The 22,625-nt window shown below is 36.2% G+C and overlaps 1 protein-coding gene across 2 annotated transcripts; it reads left to right on the plus strand.

Annotated features, from left to right (window-relative positions):
* The first annotated feature begins 8,477 nt into the window (after positions 1–8,477).
* Positions 8,478–16,702, plus strand: LOC103407897 (MLO-like protein 1). Of its 2 annotated transcripts, XM_008346774.3 has the most exons (13): positions 8,479–8,635; positions 10,929–11,478; positions 13,378–13,494; positions 13,606–13,666; positions 13,916–14,007; positions 14,344–14,418; positions 14,525–14,613; positions 14,766–14,815; positions 14,958–14,998; positions 15,308–15,517; positions 15,614–15,681; positions 15,802–15,862; positions 16,386–16,702. In XM_008346774.3, exons 2-13 carry the CDS (start codon positions 11,050–11,052, stop codon positions 16,491–16,493), a joined length of 1,401 nt encoding a protein of 466 aa, XP_008344996.2. In that variant the 5' UTR covers positions 8,479–8,635; positions 10,929–11,049; the 3' UTR covers positions 16,494–16,702. The 2 variants fall into 2 exon arrangements, with proteins under 2 accessions (XP_008345009.2, XP_008344996.2); XM_008346787.3 differs by lacking the exon at positions 15,802–15,862 and having other exon boundaries at positions 8,478–8,635.
* Positions 16,703–22,625: the final 5,923 nt, after the last annotated feature.

Consider the following 22,625-nt stretch of genomic DNA (forward strand, 5'->3'; position numbering starts at 1 on the left):
TGTGCTTTCTGCTAAAGAATTTGGATTAAAATTGTGGGACCATAATTTTCTATAGTTGGAGTAAGGCTGATCCAAATACAAATATCTCAGAAGTCCCGTCATAGACTTATCAGCTCAGGGTTGAGCTGGATCAGACGAAGCAACGGTGCCACCATCATCTTAGCAACTCTACTTTACACATCCCGACCAAGGCCAAGGCATGCTGGCCGTCACATGAGAGTGACGTAGCCATGTGCACAATGCGGAAGCAATAAAGATAGCAAATATATGAATAATTAAAAACCGCATTACTAGAGTACACTACTAAACAGAAAGTGATAGGAGTTAGTTATAACAGTAAACACTCCTAATCAGAGCATAAAGTCTAGGTGCAGTCTAGTAAGACAAGTACTAGTTACACAGTACCAGGAATGTCCTACTATTATTCAAATAGGTCAGAACTGCCGAAGATCCCGAGCCACCAACATCAATCTTACTTAGAACCTGGAGGGGCACAAAACAGAAACGTGAGTGGGCAAAAACAAATGTTTTACAAAATCATTTCATTTATCAATATAATAACCCCTCGCTGTAAAACATGTATTATTTTTCCTAGAATCAGAATATAAGCATATACATAATTAGATATGAAATTTATCAACTTAATTCATGCTTCAGATAATCATATTCATACGTATATATGCCATGCCAAAATATAATAGAGTAAACAATTCAAGTAAGAATAATTTCATAGAAATGTGATATGTTAGCCGGAACTCCTGTGGTAGTTTGTACGGCTGAATTCATAGCTCAATCTCGAACTAGCCGGAGTCACTACTATGATCTATACGGCAATATACTGCACATAAGTTAGAACCCCTAGAAAGGGTCTGTACAACAAGATTGGATGTAATATAATTATGCTCAAATCTATTCTCTCATGTTAGCCGGGCGATAAATCACTAGTCACCTACGAGTCGGAACCATAAATAAGGTCTGTACGACAAGACTGTGCACTTAAGTTGGATCCAATATGAGCATATAGTGCGAGAGGTGACGTAAATAAACAGGCCTGCATTTCAAATCTTTGGCTAAATCACAATCACCCTAGGTGCAGCTTTATGAGCTCAACATTACTTAATCACATATCACATATCACATCATTGATGATTCACACAACCAAACATAACTTACCTGAACTCACTTGTGCCTCCACAACACCATATATATATATATATATATATATATATATATATATATATATATATATATATGCAACCATGCAATGCATATTCAAAATATAGAAGCATTAGACATATTATTTCAAAGCATACTTTTCTTAAAGAATGCATTTCTGGGAAATATATCAAGTATATAAATATATACTGAAAACAAAAGCCCACTCACTGGTATGTCGAAGGGTCGTAGCCCTCGAGTCGCCCGTGGATACGCTCGTCCTCGAGATAAGTCTCACCTATATGCGAATTAACTATAAAAATGTTATTTTAAAGCACATAGGCAAAACTAGCTAATAACTTCTCATACATAGCTCAAAATGGGTATATGAATATGCCAACGTGACCTACACAACCTCACGAACATCGTGATATTTTTAGAAAAAATTTCCTATAGCTCACGCGCCTTCACGCGCTAGGGAGGGCATGGCATCATTCGCCCTCACGCGCATCACCTTCAACCTCCAAACGCCGGAATAGTGCCACCAGCGCCGGATTCTGGGCAGACCTGCAACTGCCCATTTCTCTCTCATTTTTGCACAATTTTCTACGAAATTTTCACCCAAATGTCACAAATTTCAAGAGGAAGAAGGTTATACCTTTTTGGAGCCTCAAATTCTTAAAAAACACGTCGGAAAAATCTCAACAAAACCGGCCACCTTCGAACGTCGTGATCCCGACGTCAAAACCGAGCCAACGTAGCACTCTGAGCTTCGTGAGAACCTCCTAGAGTTTGCTGAAAGCTTGGATTGTCCTAAAACATAACCATTCAAAAGTTCATGAATAGTGCTCAACTCGGAGCTTGAGTTTTCAACGTGAAATCGAACGAGTTCTTACCTAAAATGGGTACCTTTGAACTCGTAGGGTCCTCACGAACACAATGGTACCATTTTCTTCCTCGATCTATGAAGATTTTGCTCAGTGTCAAGGTGGTCCGTACGGAGGAGAGTGAAGAGAGAGAGTCTGCGAGATGAGAGAGAGAGCACGGGAAAGAGAGAGAAGGGTATGGATTTGTGTGGTCCAAAACTGCACACCAATCCCAACTCTTTAATCTTTTAGTTCTAATTGGGTCCAATTAGTTAGGGATAGAACTGATTGACTCAATTTGACTCAATTCTTTAATTCCACACAAACACACATTCGACGCTCAAGGGTAAATCTATCTTTTCACAACCACAATGATAAAATAAAGTACATTTCTGGGACGGACTATGACACTGCTGAATGACCATGCTTATTCCGCAAGATACGTGATCTGATCCAGATATGGACACAATCAGATCCTTTGAGTCTTGGAGTTCGTACAATCTGAAAATTGGAGTGCACCACAAGTAAACATAACTCCTATAAGGGTACAATATCTACTTTTAGATATCTTCTAGGATTCTCTTGGCTTAGAACTAGGATTCTATCCTAAAATGGTCTCTCTCCCCATGGTATAAATACACCCGTCTAGGGTTCATCTCTAGTAACGCAATCTATACACTTAAATTCTCTTGCCCACTGCTTAAGTTTAAAAATGTTCACTAACTTGACCATCAGAGAACCTTTGGTCAGCACACCCCCTGGTCCTAGGCCTGCTCATGGTTGTTTATTGTATTGCAAATAGTTAAGTTTGAGCACTTCCTCCACACATGGCGGTGATTTTGATTCCAACTGTTGGCATTTTTATTAAGAGTGAACTCTTATTCCTCTCAACCAGACCACTCAACCCTGTGGAAACTTTACCCAGACGGTCACTCTATGGTCAAGCCACAAACCCATATAATGAATATACCTTTTTCATGGATCAAGTTTGGGATGACCCACTGAAAGTAAGTGTGTCAGTGAAAGATCTTCAGAAAGATCTGCAAATTAGGGAGCGGGTAAAACACTCAAAGCTAGATGAGAGGATGAAAAATATTGAAGATGTCATCGTTCGTTTTGAAAATCCAACCATCTAAGCAACCTCAAATACAATCGATCAAGGTCCATGCATGTTGACCCAAGAACTCATCCTTAAAGCATGCCATGGAAAGCTGCAAAGAACCTAAGGGTTACCCTCGACCATGTATTTTGGAAGGAGATCGTTTCCCGAGTCAACCGCATAGAAGGAAAGCAAGAATGCTTCCAAAATGAACATATAGGAAGAAAGGTGGTACATGAAATACACCAACAAAAGATTCCCGTGACCTTCGTCACGAAACTAGGAACTACCCATTTTCCCCTTGATGTCACTCTTCATCAAGTTGCAAATTTCTGATGCCATGGTAGGTCGAGTTTTGATGCATAATGGATTAGAAGGCAACATCCTCTTCAAGGGTGCGACTGAGATGATGGTCATCCTCGTTAGGGTTAGCTTTAAAAGGGATACTATCCAAACCTTTGATGGGACTCTACTTTACAATATGGAGGACAATATAGCTTATGGTACAAGCAAAATTGTTCGAACATTTGATGACCTTCTATGTCATGGACTACCATCTTTTTACAACGCCACCCTTGGTCGAGAATGGCTACATCGCATGGGCAAGATACCCTTTTTCGACAATCTCTTGTCTCGCTATCCAGCCATAAGGGCAAATATTAGAAGATCGAATGATATGGAAACCGAATAACCAATGCTGGGAGAAATAGCCTATACTGACAAAAGGTAAACACTTCACAAACGTCTCCCAAGTGGCATAAGCGAAAAAAGCTACCAAATCTGAACTATAGGCGATTTGATTCCCTTCCTAGGATATGTAGGCAGTCCATTCCGGACTCAATCTCAATGCAGTCATCTGCATGAAGACAAGTCCATAGACAACTCATCTCTTCACGCCCCACCATAAACTTATCGTCAAAAGTAATCCCTAATGTAATTTTTACATTATATCATCATTTTCTTATAACTACATCAGTGATTTGATTCTCCTTTCCAGAGATATGGAGGCAATCTTTCCCTGATTGTCAATCAATCCTACTTTTGCCATGAATAAAGAAACTTTATCTGTCATGATTTCAATGTCCGTTCGTTCTTTTATTTTTGGTGATGCAAGGAATACCTTACTTGTTCCAAACAAAGAATAAAATTTGAAAACTTCGCACGAATGCAAGTCTAAAATTTAAAACAACATTGTTAAATGAGTCTCTTTTAGCCCATCCGTACTAAACGGTTAGGAGTTTAGGGGACTCAACCCCTAATAAGCATGGTAATGATTGGCGTCTACGAGCACAGGCACATGGCGCCCTAACCCAAAAGTTCAATGCACCATTTGGCTTCCAAAAAGTTTATTTAACTAGCAAAGTTGTGGTTATAATATTTAAACCTGTGCTCTATGCCATTCAAGGGAATAGTTGAAAGTGTGACCCAAAAATCATTTGAAGGTGGCTCTAAACTCCAACCCCAAGTATGACTACTTCCATACCGAACCAACATACTAAGACAAGTATGTTCTGCAACATTGTATGTTAACAAGTCTGAAGGGAGCATTGAGACTAGGTAACCCCAAGAGGAATTTTAATCCAATGGAGCTCCGATATGCGAAAATGTTATGACTAAGCCAGTTAAGGTAGTCCAATAAAAAACTCTTAGGTCCTACGCATAGGGTTTGACAAGAGGGTTCAAAAAGTGTTCCAACCCACATGCTGATAAGCTCATATATATATATATATATATATATATATATATATATATATATATATATATATATTACATTAAATTCACTTGTCTTTTCTTAGTTAGTTCCTTATATTTTTGAGCTATTTACTTTGTTTTTGTGTTTTGTGGGATTTGTCAAGCAAAGAAAAGAAAAATAGCACAAGTGGGATTTTAAGTAACAAATTCGTCAAAACTGCTTGTGCAGATTAGTGAATTTGAAAGCAAGTTGCGAACAGCTCATAATGAATTAGAGAATGAGCCTTAATGCTTTGAAATTTACGGATATCTATTTTCTGGAGCATTTCACGGATTGTTAGTATCATTTTTCTAGAAGAAGTTATGGCCGTTTTAACACTGAAAGGTTCCTAAGAGGCTGAACATTTTGTAACTGAAAGCAATAAATCCAATAAATCTAGCAGCCAAAACTGATGCAGTAAAAAACAAGCCAGCTGACACCTATTCAAATATCAGAGGAAATGGAAATAAGGATGAGGATTAAGTGGGAGTAATTGGCATAAAGGCTACCCAAAGAGTTACAATTGTTTTACCATTTCCTCTCACTTATTGCCATCACTAAATGGCTGTTAGTGGGTGAGTTAAGGAGATGAAAATGGGACAGCAAGTTAAAAAGGGGAAAGGCGGTAGGTTGCAGCGGAAAAAAGAAGAGAATGGAAAAAAAAAATAGAAAAGAAAGAGGACAATGAAGCTTTGCGGAAAGGAAGGAAAAATGATAAGGCAGCAGCGTTGGGGAAGGAAGGAAAGGAAGGAGGAAATCTTGGCATTCTCTTCTCTCAGTTTTATCCTCTCAAACTCATGTCTTTCTTTTGGTTTTATTTGATAATAATGTGTAACTAAATTTTTAGTAGTTAAGGGCTGTTTTGAAGCCCCGAATATGATTGCAAGTTTTTTATGACATTTTGTTTGAATTACTTTTTTGAATGGATGGAAATTGATTCACTACTTGTCTCATTGATGAATTCTTTATGTTTTTTCTACGGATGCATACTTAGTAAGCATATCTAGGATTCTAATGCTATGAATATGTGTGTGCATGCCCTTGTTGAATGAGGACCTACATATGTTCTAGAGTAGTACTTGTTAATAGCGATTAACATGTGAACCAATTTCTAGGATAAGTAAGACAACGCTAGTACTTACGATCCCTTGTGATGACTCAAACTCTTTTTATTCTTAATGATTTCTACTTGTTAAATATATGAACACGCCATTCTAGATTGCATGCTAGGAAATAAGTTAAGTTGAAAACGTCATTCTCTTAACATACTACATAAGAAAGAGTAATAGGTTAAGTTCTAATATTGAGCCAACTTGAGCATCTTCATCCGGAAATAAAAGGAATTTGAATGAAACATAACATGTTTGCATGATTATTTGGTTGTGGATAGCAATTCCCCTAACTCGTTTTTCTTAATTTGTGAACTACTTAAAAGTTGTTTCTATCCTGTTTTTGTTCGATTTAATTTAAATAGCAAATCAACTCCAAAAATCCCAAAAATTTGTAAAAGTGTAGCTCTGTGTGTCTAATGTCTGTATATAAAATTTCGTAGACTTCAGATTAGTGTAAGTTAGTCTAATAATTATTTTTCGGTAGCTGGTCAGTAGGGACAGCAACCAGTTTTGGTGACATTTTAAGTAGTTAGATAAAACAATCTTCTGCGGGAAAGACCCTTATTTTCATATGCTACAATTGACAAATCTTAGTATTAATAAGGAAAATCAATAGGACATTTGTGTGCTACTTTGTGGTGTGCTTTTAATCCTATCACATGCCAACGACCAAGGCTCCAAAGAAATTTCATTTAAGATTCACTGGAAACAGACACACAAGGAAATACTCATTTCCTTAGCACCACATTACAAATATTGAAGTCCTTAGCCCAAGAACTGAGGAAAGGCATAGAAGAATCAGCCTCTGTCTACAAGTTACTTTCAGGTACGATTCAAAACTCTTAATTCGATAAATGTGTTTCAAAAAGTGTGGAGCAAAAGTTTTCTCATGGGTTTAATGTTTAATTCCTGGTACAAGAGTAATGTGGTACTCCGGATATTGCGACGAAAATAGTTTATGAATGCTAAGTTTGGGAGGTAATGTTTTTCCGAATCAACGTTGCCAAGGGAGCTTTTAAGCTCTATCTTGGGCCCACAAGATGCTCCGTCACTTATTTCTCCTATAAAGTTCGTCTAATTTAGAGAAGTTTATCGATTAGGACTTTTCCATACATGAGGAAAAAACAAAAAAGAAATTGTATTACGATGAAAAACAAAGCTTGAATCATGGAAAAGACATGCCTCCATCCTTACCAAAATTTTTTAAGGCTAGTCTCTTTTTGCGACTTCTTTTCTCTTGCTAGTAGTTGAAGACTCTCCAAGTGGATCAGGCACTGGGCCTCCTGTTGATAAGGGTAGATATCAAAGATTTGTGGAGAGATTAATTTATTTATCTCATACTCGTCCTAATATTGCATATGTTGTGAGTGTTGTAAGTTAGTTTATGCACTCACTAAGTTAAGATCACATGATTAGGGTAATGCGAATTTGGGAATATCTGAAGTCTACACCCGATAAGGGTATAATTTATGGAAAACATGGGCATCTAAAGGTTGAAGGGTTTACAGATGCAGATTAAGCTGCCAATGTTACTGACAAACTATCTACATCTGGACATTTTACATTTGTTGGAGGTAATTTAGTTAAGTGGCGTAGTAAGAAGCAGAAAGTGGTGTCAAGGTCGTTTGTTGAAGCTGAGTATAGGGGTGTGGCACACAGAATATGTGAACTCCTTTGGTTATGTAAACTTTTGAGATGTCTTGTTTTTTAACCAAATGAGACAATGAAGTATATTGTGACAATAAGTCTACAAGAGATAACAGATAATTTGGTACAACATGATCGAACAAAGCATGTGGAGGCTGATCAACAATAGGTATGTATGATATCTAAGCACCAACTTGAGGGGGAGTGTTAATCTGAGTCTTAATTTGTAAATATTCTAGGAGTCTTATTTTAGTTAGGATTAGGATTTATAATTTGATTGTAATCCTTTAAGTATATTTTTTGTAGATTAAGACATATGTGCCTATATATTGTAAACCCTAGAGAGATGGATAAAATAACAAAATATTTTTGATGTATTTTATGTGATCTACAAAATATGGTTCAAATAGATTAGTGTAATCTTATTGTTGTTGGATATCATTCTCTTCCCCTTGAAACATCTGTAAACTTCTCGACCTAACGACTTAAGCATTTGCATGCGAGAAAAATGGTGAACCAAAGACACTTATCAGTTGGCATATACAAATACCAAGTAAATTAATATGTTCAGCTTTTTTTCTTCTTCTTTGTACCATCATATACGCACACAAATTTACATACACGAATGGATGCATATACATATACACATACGTACACACACACACACACACACACACATATATATATATATATATATATATATATATATCTCACAAATATTCTGAAAAAAAAATTAATTTGTTTTACGGACAAGATAATTTTCTTAACCCGGTTGGAAACAAGATAAAATATCTAAAAATAAAGAGAAAAAGTGGGAATGCATTTTAGTTTTTGGAGTATAAATAGAAGGAAGCGTTCATACCGGATCGAAATTATGTAAAGTTGGTATTGTTCTTAAAGTCGTAAGCGGCCATTGTTAGATTCAGATAGAAGGCGTTTACGGCTTTAGAACAACAACGATCAGGTCACGCCTTGCTTGTAAGCAACTTTGGTGCCTCTCTTGGTTTCACAAGCCAGAAGCCAGGTTTCTCTTATCTCTCCTCTTGTTCATAAACTTTCCCTTTGATCGTTTTTATGTTTTATGCATGTTATATGTGTGTTATAGTTCAAATGGCTATAATTATGTGTATGAACATTCAGAATCTTATCCACGATAATATGACCTTCACATACGAATAATGTAACATCCCACATCGCTAAGAGGTGTGGATCCTGTAAGTCTTATATGTATATTCTCATTTCTTCCTAGCAAAAGGCTTTTTGGGAGCTCATTGGTTTCGGGTTCCATCGGAACTTCGAAGTTAAGCAAGTTCGTGCAAGAGCAATCCCATGATGGGTGATCCACTGGGAAGTTCTCGTGTGAGTTCCAAAAAACAAAATCGTGAGGGCGTGGTCGGGACCCAAAACGGACAATATCGTGCTACAGTGGAGTCAAGCCCATGATGTGGTGGGGGCTCAAACCAAGATGTGACAATTTTGTAACAAAGCCAATCTCTGGCCAGAAGTGTGTCGATGAGGACATCAGGCCACTAAGGGGTAACATCCCACATCGCTCAGGGGAATGGATCCTGTAAGCCTTATATGTATATTCTCATCTCTACCTAGCACGAGGCCTTTTAGGAGCTCATTGGCTTCGAGTTCTATCGGAACTCTGAAGTTAAGCAAGTTCGCGTGAGAGCAATCTCATGATGGGTGACCCACTAGGAAGTCCTCGTGTGAGTTCCCAGAAACAAAATCGTGAGGGCGTGGTCGGGGCTCAAAGCAGACAATATCGTGCTACGGTAGAGTCGAGCCCGGGATGTGGTGGGGGCCCTGACCGGAATGTGACAAATAAGATTTCTTATATTAATTATACAATTTTCCCTGAAAGTATTGTATTATATTTTGGCTTAATTTATAGGAAATTGAGTAAAATGATTAATAAAATCTTTACGTCGTATTGTATGGACATATAATACCAATTTTTTTTTTTTTTTGTTAGATGGAGAATGAGAAATGGGATTTAAGATTACAGGTTCGAAACCACCCAACATAACAAACTAGATAATAATACTGAATTATCCAATTCTCTGCTGGAAAACATAGTGCGTTTTAATGATTAAGGAAATACATATTATGGTGATATCAAACAGTTTATTTTGTGTCGATTATATATGTTATTTATGACAATACGTGTTCTTTTTTCTATAATTTAATTTAGATCAAGATTCGTAATGGTGGTATTTGTTTTGTTTTAATTAGCACGTACACGTGATCTGAAGAGACGGTTTAGGCTTTGAATTTTATAATACGAGGATGAGCAAGCTTTAGACATTAATCAGATAATGTTAAGCCATGTAAAGCATTCAATTGGAGAGTTGATATTGTTTTACTTTCCTATTTCAATTAAACATTACACGAAATCGTGACTTTCCTCCATACGGATTCAATTTGCTCTCTGGTTCCAATTACACTTTTTATTATATCTAAACATGTGATAAGTCCAAAACGAAACACCAACATACTGCCTACTTTCAAAATATAATTTTGACTTAACTTCAAGACAACGAGAAATTTTTAGTTGTGAGGAGAATACGGATGGTACACCACGTGTTTTTATGTAAATGATGGAAAATTTTAATTTTTAAGTTACTAACATTTTAACACACATATCCCATCATTTATATAGGGACACGTGGTGTACCGTCTCGTGTGACGGTCACACTAAAAAATCTCTCAAAGACAATATGGGCATATACATCACCCGTGTCTTGAATTTCTTTATTTATATATTTTACTCAGTGATTGGCTTAAGTAGGCAATAATGTTAATGTGAACTTATGGAATCTCATTTATTTCTTAACAAGTAGGACTCTAACATGTGTACAGACTCATTATTCGCGGACAAACTTGGTGCAAAAAAGTTGGTGTTCGTGACTTCACAACCAAAGTCATAATTAAGATTTTTTTTTTTTGAAATAATAATATATTTACACTAAAGGGTGGTGTGAATAAAATGGTTTTCATCTAATCACCCATGAAACTTAAACTTAAAATTTTTCACTTATTAGTGAATGTTGTTTAAAACCATTAGAGTTAGCAAGGTGGGTAGAGTGATAGATAGAAATTACTGCAATTTAATCCGATTAAATCCCATAAAATTTGATATTGTATTCAACAATCTTTTTGCGTACATTTTGAAGTGTGAGAAGGACAAATAAAAAAATTTCACATTTTTGGTGCAATATTACAAATTCAAATTTTCCATGCCGATTCTATTACCATAAAATGTTTGTCCATACATGCTAACTCACAACAAATTGATTGTGAAAACGCAGGAGAGGAGACTCTCAGAAAATACAGAAGAAGAAGAAGAAGAAGAAGAAGAAGAAGAAGAAGAAGAAGAAGAAGAGAAAAGGTCCCAGAAGGAAAGAAAAAAATTATAATAAAAGGGTAAAAATGGCTGGTGGTGGAGAAGGTCCAACGCTACAGTTCACGCCAACATGGGTGGTGGCGGCGGTGTGCACGCTGATCGTGGCTATCTCTCTCGCTATGGAGCGTGCACTACACTCCGGCGGCAAGTACTTGAAGAAGAAGAAGCAGAAGCCGCTGTACGAGGCTTTGCTGAAGGTGAAGGAGGAGCTGATGCTGCTGGGGTTCATCTCTCTCCTCCTCACTGTTTTTCAGAAGAGGATCACTAAAATTTGCGTGAGCCCTAGGATTATGGTCAAGTGGCTGCCATGCAAACTCAATCACTATGACGATCATCTGAACGGCGAAAAAACTGCCCATTACTCAGCCAACTCCGTGTTTGGTGGCATTCTTGGACCTACCAGGAGGCTGCTAGCTGCCGGGGGTGAGGCTCAACGAGGTTACTGTGGCAAAAAGGTATCTTCAACATAACCCAAAACCCTATTTAGTTTTTTTATTTTTTATTTTTTATTTTGTGCTTCTATATATGATGATCTTATCAATGTTTAGTGTCGGATGATTGGCTATACCGAGTATCGATCAGTTTATGGTACCTAGTGCATTTTTGTTATTCATCAACATTTGAGCAAATATCAACACGATATTGATAAGAATTTTGGTATCTGGTGTCAAAAAGTTTGCTCTTATTTCAATTTATTTGCTACAGTGGTTGGGATTTTTTTAAAGTTTGCTTTAATTTTTTAAATTTTCTGACTAACTTGTCTGATTTATTCATGTGTTTTGATATTCGTCAAATGGAGACTAATGAACTTATAGTACTGGTTCAAGAGTGTGCCAAATTGGAACCCATTTGACTAAGTTCGAAGGGGTTTTGGTTGTGAAATTGAAGCCTCTTCGAGTTAGATTGAAAGGTTTTGATTCTAGAATCAAGGAATGGTTCACACCTGAAACACATTTGAGAACTGCAGCAAAATGAATCCGTTTTTGTTTATCATGACTTAATGAACTGAGTAGTTGAGAACAAATTAACAAATAAATGATCTATTTTATTGAAGCCATGCTGTCTATGATAATCTTCAGGGAGATAAGACCAAATGATTGATAGATAGATAGACATACCCAAAAGAGATACAGCTACAATGCAAGTTGATAGAAATAATTTTGGAAGTTCATTTTCCAGAATAGGAATAGAGGACCTCATTGGGCATTCCATGAATGATTTCTTTATGTTTTTATGGATTTCAAAAAAAAACAATAAATTAATGTTTCATTTTCATTGTATATGCACAGATACATAAAAATTAGGGAAAATTAGGTTCACATCCTTTTTTTTGTTACTCCATTGATTAAAATCCTATTCATTTTCAATTTTTGATCAAGGTCTTGGGTATTAATAACATCATTAATTATTTGAATAATAAAATATTTTTATTTTTAAATATATTCCTTTAATGTTAAAAATGTTACAATTTGTATATTTATATTTATGGCTAAATTTTTTATCATATATTTTTATTTTTAGTTTGTACCTATTTTTAATTTGCAAATATTTTTAATTTGAACCAATTTTCTTTTCATTTTTAATTTGTACCCATATATTAGTTTCTTTTTGTGCCCATATTTTTTAAAGTTTTATTTGTGTTTGTACTCAGTGTCTACTGTCACGTGACATTTAATCAATGATAGAAAAATTACATATGGTATATTTATGTTTTATGCCTAAACTTTGTATCATATATTTATATTTTTAGTTTGTACCCACTTTTAATTTGCAACATTTTTTTTTAAATTTGTAGTATTTTCTTTTTAGTTATATTTTATACCCATGTATTAATTTCTTTTAGCGCCTATATTTTTAAAAATTCATTTGTATTCATAATTTTTAATCTTTTATCTGTACCCTAATTTATTTCTAATGTACCCATTCTTCTTTATTAATGTACTACTTTGTTATATGTGAAACGTACCAATTTGTTTGTAAAATGTACCAAATTTTTTAACACTATGGATACATTCTTTTGGCATTTATTATTTATTATTTATACATAGTTTTTATCCATTTATTCAATCAAAATGTTTGAATTTTTTTATTGTAACCATTTCAAATAGTATTATAATGAGGATTTTAATTTTATAGGATTATAAATCTCATAAAATATGAAACAATTAATGTCAAAACTATAAAAATATAAATATTAATAGTAATATAATGAGGTGTACAAAGTTAAGGGACCTTGATCAAACTTTGAATATTATTAAGATTTTAATCCAAGAATGTTAAGGATTATGGGCCGCATCAAAAGTATCCCTAAAAATTATTTGTTATGACTCTTTTCATTTTTTTTCTTCCCACAGAATAAGGTGCCATTGCTATCAGTTGAGGCATTCCATCACTTGCACATCTTTATCTTTGTCCTAGCCATTGTCCATGTGAGCTTCTGTGCTCTCACTATTGTCTTCGGAAGTTTAAAGGTGAGCTAGACCACTGATTATCTTTCTTAAACCTTTACTTTGACATTTTACTGTTGGTGTTTTAAACGCAGCCCTTTTCATAACACCCTTGATTTTGTTACCATGATTCAGATACATCAATGGAAAAAATGGGAGGATGAAAATGCAAAAGAGATTATTGAAGTAGATGAAGGTATGAATTCTTGCTGTGTTTTCTTTTGATATTTGTTATTGACTATGGGATTTATGTGATGTCCCAATTGCATGTTTATGTGTTCAACATCACAACTAGTAGGTTTAATTCCATTAGAAAATGCACTGCGAGTCTTCAGATGAGCAATCTGACTGACTTGCAGAACTACATTCTCATTTGGAAAGGCTTTGCGTCATCGATCTTCTTGTTGCTTGTGTATTTTCCAATTCGGGATTTGTGTTGGTGCAGCTCAAACAAAAATTACCCATGTTCAGGAGCATGACTTTGTCAAGGATCACTTTTGGGGTATCGGTAAAAATTATGTTTTCATGGGATGGCTGGTAAGTTATTTCTGTTTACAATTCAATCTATCTACATATATAATTCTAACTAAGGCTAGAACTTACGAATGATAAAATAATGGTTGAGTTTAGTGCATTTCTTTTACTTTTACGATAAGAAAAAGAAACGATGCTTATTTTTGTTTTCCCAAGTGCCCATGATACCCAACGATTTTGGTGAGTCTTACACATTTCTGGGATAGGAACTGTCAAGGCATCTAAGACATTATACTTCAGATTCATTTAAAATTAGAACGATTTTTATTGTTTTTTCAATAGAAATACTATAATGCTAACAAAGCGTTTTGTTTGTTTGTTCTTTCTGCATATGTTCAGCATTCTTTTCTCAACCAACTTTATGGATCAGTGTGCAGATCAGATTACTTGACTTTGCGATTGGGTTTCATCTCGGTAAGTACCTTACAAGAGGTTGATTTGTTCTAATATAAGTATGTTTACTGTCTCAGTCGGCTCCTAACCTATGATATATTTTTCATCTTCATTATTTCTACTGCAGACCCATTGCAGGGGAAACCCTAAGTTTAATTTCTACACATACATGGTACGCGCACTTGAAGATGATTTTAAAAGAGTCGTCGGTATCAGGCAAGTTTTATATGATATATTTTTGCCATATTGAAGTTCCTTGTGTATTAATTTGGTTAATTTTCGAGAGGAGTTTAATATTTATGACCAATCCGTCCTTTAAAATGGTTTTGATTCGTTTTGATTCACCATATGGTTTTTGTTGGCTGCAGTTGGTATTTGTGGATATTTGTCGTCCTCTTCATGCTTCTGAATGTTGATGGTATGATTCTTGTTTCAAACGAAACCACCTCCCCTTGACATTTTCATGCAGTTTTTGCAGTTGTGGCATGGATTGCATTGCCCGCCTTCAAGTTGAACACTATCGCGATAAATAATGACATTCTTTTCTTTTTCTTGTGCAGGATGGCATGCATACTTCTGGATTGCTTTTGTTCCTTTCTTTGTAAGTAGTCTTGACATAACCTTACTCTCAGGTTTTGTGGCTCATTCACATGTGCTGCATTTGCATGTAAAACTGCTATACTTGCAGATTCAAGCATTTCATCCAACTTCAATTACATACCAGAGTGACATAATGTAACTTTACCTATTAGCAGGTAGCTGCATAAGCACACGAACTTTTCCATTACATTTCAGTCACCGCGCCATTTGAGTTGTGCATAATGAAGAAAACTAATTGCTTCTCTTATCATCGTTCATCTGATTTCAGTTCCTTGTTATGTACTCAATCTTTTCTTTCCTATTTCTCCAGCTTCTACTTGCTGTCGGAACCAAGCTGCAACACGTAATCACCCAGTTGGCTCACGAGGTTGCTGAAAAACATATCGCCATAGAAGGGGAACTAATAGTTCAGCCATCAGACAAGCACTTTTGGTTTGGCAAGCCCAAGTTTGTTCTCTTCTTGATCCATTTCATCCTCTTCCAAAATGCTTTCGAAATGGCGTTCTTTTTCTGGATATGGGTAAATTCAGATTCTATGATCCACAACACACCGTATGACTACAACTAAATTTGTAATCGAGTTTGAGTTAATCAATCTGCTTATATTTTTTTGCAGGTTCAATATGGTTTTACATCTTGCATAATGGGGAAAGTAAAATACATTGTCCCCAGGCTTGTTATTGGGTAAAAATCCAAAGACCTTTCCCTTCATTCTTATAAATTATCGTTCGAAAACATTCGAAGAACATTTATTTAACATTTCTTACTGCTAATCCATCGCCTTTTAATTTTCTTTTTCATTAGGGTGTTCATTCAGGTGCTCTGTAGTTATAGTACTCTACCACTTTATGCGATTGTCACGCAGGTGTGTCGAGTTTAAAACTAACAAATTGACCTTCTTTTTTTTCTGGAAGATGAGGGTTTGGCAAATTTAGTCAAAATTTGATGTTGATGGACGAAAATTGCCCTTACTCGAAGCTTGCCCCTAAGCCTCTTCAAGAAAGACTCGAAGCGGGTTTGATTACGCTTAGAAGAGTCGATACTCGTAGGGGCTTTAAGAAAATAATTAAAGGAGTGTGTTTTGTCAACAATCATCAAATTTTGGCAAACTCACCCTAAGAGAAATAGCCATTTTAAAACAAATTGTCATGAGTTTTGGCCACTATTCTGAAAATGGCTATTTTTCATCAGGGTGACTAAATTTTGTCACCCTAAGAGAAATAGCCATTTTAAAACAGATTGTCATGAGTTTTGGCCACTATTCTGAAAAAGGCTATTTTTCATCAGGATGACTAAATTTTGTCTATTTTTCGAGGTGATTGTTAAGGTTCCTCATTCTTTTTCAAAATGTTGATTATATAAAATTCTGTTTCTGCAATGCAATGCAGATGGGAACCAATTTCAAGAAAGCAATGTTCGATGAGAATATACGCTCAGGACTTGTTGGTTGGGCTCAAATGGCAAAGAGAAGGAAGGCGAGCATCGACGCATCTTAATCTAGCATTGGTTCCGTTGCGGGAGTTTAGCTAGGCAAACTTAACCAAAAGACAACTACGAAGGGCTATACATCTCTGCCTCACATGATATATATTTTTTGTAGTCAAATATAGCTATAGTTTTCTCAAAAAAAAATATAGCTATACTTGTTCGGTGTATGTGTTCCTCGCACAACTTCCCCTACGTGAATGATGAACTCTTGTGTTAATTTTGAAAGGTGCCTTAGTTGAGCCTTTGTTAGTCTCTTGGGCTCTCTTGCAAAGTTAATAATGTAACATCCCACATCAACTAATGGAGAAAGGGTAATGTGCCTTATATGTACATGCCCACCTCCTATAGCACGAGGCCTTTTGGGCACTCACTGGCTTTAGGTTCTATCGGAACTCCGAAGTTAAGCTAGTTTGAGCGAGAGCAATCCTAGGATGGGTGACCTCCTAGGAAGTTCTCGTGTGAGTTCCCAGAAACAAAACCATGAGAGCGTGGCCCAAAGCGGACAATATCGTTCTATGGCAGAGGAGGGGCCTGAGATGTGGTGGAGCCCGGGTCGAGATGTGACAATTTGGTATCAGAGCCACTTTGATGTGTAGTGCAATTATATGTACATACTCACCTCCATATAGCACGAGGCTTTTAGGGAGCTAATTGGCTTCGGTTTCCATATGAACTCCGAAGTTAAGCAAGAATGGGCCAGAGCATTCCCAGAATGGGGGACCCACTGGGAAGTTCTACTCGCGTGAGTTCCCAGAAACAAAACCGTGAGGGTGTGGTCGGGGCCCAAAGAGGACAATATCGTGCTACGGCGGAGGCGAGGCGAGGCTCGGGATGTGATAATTTTTGTAACATCACACATCGACCAATGGAGGGGGGTGATGTGCCTTATATGTACATGCCCACCTCCATATAGCAAAGGCCTTTTAGGAGCTCACTGGTTTCAGATTCCGTAGGAACTCAGAAGTTAAGCAAGAATGGGCCAAAGCATTCCCATGATGGGTGACCCACTGGGAAGTTCTACTCGCGTGAGTTCCCAGAGGTCGCGTTTGGTACGCAGGACGGGACGGAACAGAGTGGGACGAGGCATTCTGTCCCACGTTTGGTACGCTTAAAATGAGTGGAACGGGTTGTTCCACGGGACAAGTTTTGGATGATTTTTTGTACCACCTCCCCCCTGGAACGGGTTGTTCCACGTCCGTGGGACAAAAATTTACAATATTTTAAGACAAAAATGCCCCTTGTCTTTTTCAAAATTTGCATCATCAAAATCATACAAACCCTAAAAACTATATTCTCTTCTTCTCTCAGCCGCTATGAACACCTTCGCAAACTTCCTCCTCATCTTTTTCCGTGTAGCCTCTTCACCTCTGCATCTCCCCTTCGCAACCTTCATCCTCGTCCTCTTCCGTGTAGCAACTCTGCGAACCTTCCTCCTCATCTTCTTTCGTAGCATCTTCAGCTCTGCATCTCCGTTCCAGGTTCAATCTGTTCTTTCGGTCTCTCTTTCTTTGTAAAAAAATTTCTTTGTAATTTGATGGCATTATAGTGAAAACCAATTGTTCAAATGTTTTTTATTTGTTAAAGGCTTTATGTGGTTGACATTTCCACTGCCCAGTCGTCTTCTTCTTATTATTATTCTTTATCTCTCTGTTTTTTTCTTTCAATCTGTTTAATTTAGTCGTTTGCAGAAAACTTGGCCAATCATAAGATAGTAAAAATTATAGATTATAAGATTCTACCCATCCACAAGGTGAAAATCTTTAATAGATTGCACATTCTTACATTCTCAGTTCTTCTGAGAGCTCCTCATTTGAGATGGAACGAAAGCCTGTTGGCGTAACACCTAATTTTCAGACTCAAGACTTGACAAGTTAAACTGTAACCTGATTAAGAAAAAAAAAAGTTTGTCAACCACAGTTTATATTGATAGAGACATTCAACAAATTACTCAGCTATACGACAAAAATAGAAGAGCAAATATACATGATTACCTTTCAATAGTCTCCTGAATGTGCACTGTTTCAGCCGTGAATACAACCACCAAGAACCTTTACCAGATTTTGGTGCTGAAGTTTGGCAATCAGTACGACTTCATTCATGAACTCGTCTAATCCTTAACCAGAACTTCTAGAAAGCCTCTTCACATCTATTTCTTGTCCATCTGCTAGTGTCCCCTGAAAATTTACACTGCATCAAATATTGCAAAATTCACTATAGTGATTCTTTGTTATCCTGAGCCTTGCTGTAAAGAAAGTTACAAATTTACTCTGTAAACAGGTCCAAAGCTACTTTCTCCTAGCTTGTTTTCGGTTGAAAAGTTTTCTGTCACACTAACTATTTCATTCCAGTCGAAGAGTGGCAACTCTAGGTTCTCTTTTCCTTCCCATTCATTGCTCTGATCTCTTTCTCCTAATTCTATTTTTTCTGTTGTAATATACTTCATGTAAGCAAAATGAAACTTATATTTGAAGATGCAATAAATATTAGTTCAATCAATTTAAACTGGAACAAATTTTTCATCTCTTTCTCTCAGATGCTCATATCGAGTATACAATAAACTAAAACGAGAAAGTGTTAAGCAAGGATGGTCGGATTAGTTTACTAACTTCTTAGGTTTTTCATCTTTCGCCGAATGTATCCAACTAACAGAATTCCTGAAAACAATATTGTGATTGAAACTACAACTATCAATGGTGTCTTCCATTTACCATCGTTTCCTTCTTCTTGGTTGCCGGATGAAGTATCTGAGAAGGAAGATGAACTACCAAGTAACATTGTAGAAGCAATTGTAAATCTTCCCTAAACACAATGGAAAAGTAATTTAACTACATGGCAGATAAATGCATTTAACAAGCAGCTATTGTTACTTCTTACCTAAAGCTAATTCTAACGCTAACAATCGAACATATAGATCCGGCCCAGCAGTCACAAGCTCCCTTATATCTAGTAGATCACCATACCAAAGGGCGCAGCCAGTACCTCCTCTTATATCTGAGCTTGTATAAGCCGTACAAGAACAGTTGCCCAAGCATTTTGCTCTGCATTCGTTGAGATTTATACTTCGATTCACCCAAGAGTGTGTGGTATCAGGCAACTTTAGGCTAGTGAAATTAAGAAAACCATCCTTATCCTTTTCTTGGCAGCTTAAAGGTTTGTTGCGCACACATCCAAGAGACCAGTCGGTCAAGTTCCCTTTTTCTTAAGACTTAGGCCTAAATCCTTTCAGACATTGGCAGACCTGATAATTGTCAAAAGTACATTTTCCATTGGCTCCACAGAGGTGATACTGATTACATTGCTCCCTAGGCTTTGACGACAACTGCCCCCAATCTGGATCCATGTCATCCCAATAATAGCGAGCACATTTACCAATGGTTTGGTTCAAAACTATTCTTGAGATTATCTGAACTTTATGCTCGTATGTGTAGTACACTTCATCGTCAGTGTACACAAAGTTGAAAGCATGTTATGTATATGGCCATGAAAATGAAATGAATGTGCTTGATAGGAAATTGGACAACTCAAATTAGAAATAGCATTTGTGAAAAATTCAAATGAGGAAATTAAAGGCGATCGAAGGATGTGAAGTTGTGTTCTTATGTTATATACACACACACACACATATATGCGCGCGCGTGTGAACATTGGCAGGCATATGCTGTCAAATGATGTAAGTTCTTGAAAGTCCTTGCATTATACGTTTAGGGATGCCTATAATGCAGATACTGTCATATTTGGGGGACCAGTGTAGGTTTTTAAAACTTTCTTTATATTTATACATGTATAAATTTTTTGGAACATTATATATGGAGGTTTGGGCCAATGGCCTTCTCCACGTAGGTACTAAAAACTTAACAAAAAAAGAATTGAGATTATATATTGAAATATATATATATATATATATATATATATATATGTATGTACCTGAATTATGTAATGTTATATTCTGATTATGTGCACAGATGTTATGTTATAACACTGTTAGTTTGAATTAGAAGTATTGTTGGCACCGAACACTGGAAAGGAATGCGTAAGTCTTTGATATTAATTTCAAGTATTGGCAAGGGAGGATGGGGTAATGAGAATTTCTAACTTAGCAAAAGAATTGCAGGTTTAGATGCATGATGAGTGCAATTTGATATCCTAATTAAACTTAGCTCTTACCTAGTGATACTTAATTACAAATTTGTTCACAAAATTTTTACCAACTAATTCTTGGTTATATTTCAGTTCCAAATATTGGAAGAGATACAAAATTCGATTTCTCTCTTCCCTTGCATTATTAAAAACTCGCAAAATTGATCGTTTCTCTTCCATTGCATTAACAAAAACTCGCAAATTTCATTATTTTCCCTTTATATAATATGTTTACTTGAAATTTATGAAGCACACCTAGCTAATATACAAACAACTAGCAGCAGTATCAACTAAAGGTTGTTAGATTACTAAAGAAAATGCATGGTTGGTATATATAAAGAGCAGCAGATACGTTGGCTGTAGTTCCATATTACTGTTGCTATATTTATTCATTATTTAGAAATGCTTTTTAGGTTTTGAGAAGTGCATATTTGATGAATCGTAAAACCTTAACCTTATGCAGAAGGAATTGAGCTAGATATGTGAATATATAAATCTCATGTCAACTTTTTTGTTATGCAGTCAATATCTTATTTGTTCTCAGAAACTTATTAAGGTTTGTTATCTATAACAGGCTTATCAAGAGTCAACCAAAGAAAAGCAGCGTGCCCAAATTGCTCAAGGTTTCACTTCATCTCCCTTCTATTTTCTTCCTTTCCATAGATGGGTACTTTTTATTTGTTATAGATATCAACACATTTTGGGTTTGAAATGCTATACATGTTTAGGATGGGGGTCATGCAGGGTTGCACAGATATGAATTGCCTCAGTTATGTTTCCCTCGTTATATACACCCATGTTTCTCTCGTTATATACACCCATGAATTACCCCTTTAACAGTTGCTGGTTTATGTGTTCTAATTTGTCTGCTATAGAAGACAGATAAGTAGTAGGTTGCATTTACACAGCTTACTATGGCGTTCCCATTTCTTGTTTTGATCAAAATTTTATTATCAGTTTTATTTATTCATAATTCTTTAGATGGATGGAAAAGTGAATAGAAATTGAAGTTAGAGAAAATTTGACATGTTGTTGAGTAGACCATTACCCTTGCAAAAAGTGTAGGACCTTGTTATCAAATTTCTCACTGAGCATGTGAGTTCATGATGATCATATAGACTAACATTTAGCCTACTTGATTGATTCTTTCCTGCGTGATTGATTCTTATTGATTCTTTCTTAAAATCACTTTCAAGTTTATATACCTGTTGTGCTTTGCTTTGTGATGGTTTCTAGGGTTTTTTTTTTTTGTGTTAAAGCTCTTGTATGTGTTTGCTTAATTTTACCAAGTCCAAGTATCTAAAATGAATTTAGCGTATGTTGATGCTCCACTCATTCATGTGTTGTTTTTTTGCATGTGAAGGTATAGATGAATATGAGACTCAATTCTTTGTTCTTTTGAACGTTTGGATTATAATGGCACAAGTCTTTACTATGAATGCACAATTGTTAAGGTATAGACAACAACAAAGGAGACAACGGGAAATAGCTAGTTTAGAGCAGAGGACATTTGTTAGACTTCATGTTAGGAGAGAGGAAATAAATCATATCACGCGATTGAGTGATACTAACTGTTTGTGGGAGCTGTGAATGGATAGGAATGCATTTGCAGTTTTATGTGATTTACTACAAACTCGTGGTGGATTGGTAGATGATGGTCATGTTACAATAGAGGAGCAAGTAGCTACTTTTGTTAACTTATTAGCCCACCACAATAAAAATAGGTCAATGCAAGTTAGATTCATTAGGTCTGGTGAAACTATTAGTTGGTATGTCCGCAGAGTATTGCGTGCGTTGCTCAGTTTGCAAGATGTTTGCAAAACCAACCCCTATCCCAGAGGATTGCACGGAATCGAGATGGAAATGCTTTAAGATAATCATCATAGTAAAATCATTAATAACATAATTATTTGTAGTTGCTAATTAATATAAGTTTTTCTTTTGTCTAGGGTTGCTTAGGAGCGCTAGATGGAACCTACATAGGGGTCACTGTGCCTGATGTC

Source organism: Malus domestica, chromosome 02 (genome assembly GCF_042453785.1).
Source record: "Malus domestica chromosome 02, GDT2T_hap1".
In the NCBI taxonomy this organism is placed as follows: domain Eukaryota; kingdom Viridiplantae; phylum Streptophyta; class Magnoliopsida; order Rosales; family Rosaceae; genus Malus; species Malus domestica.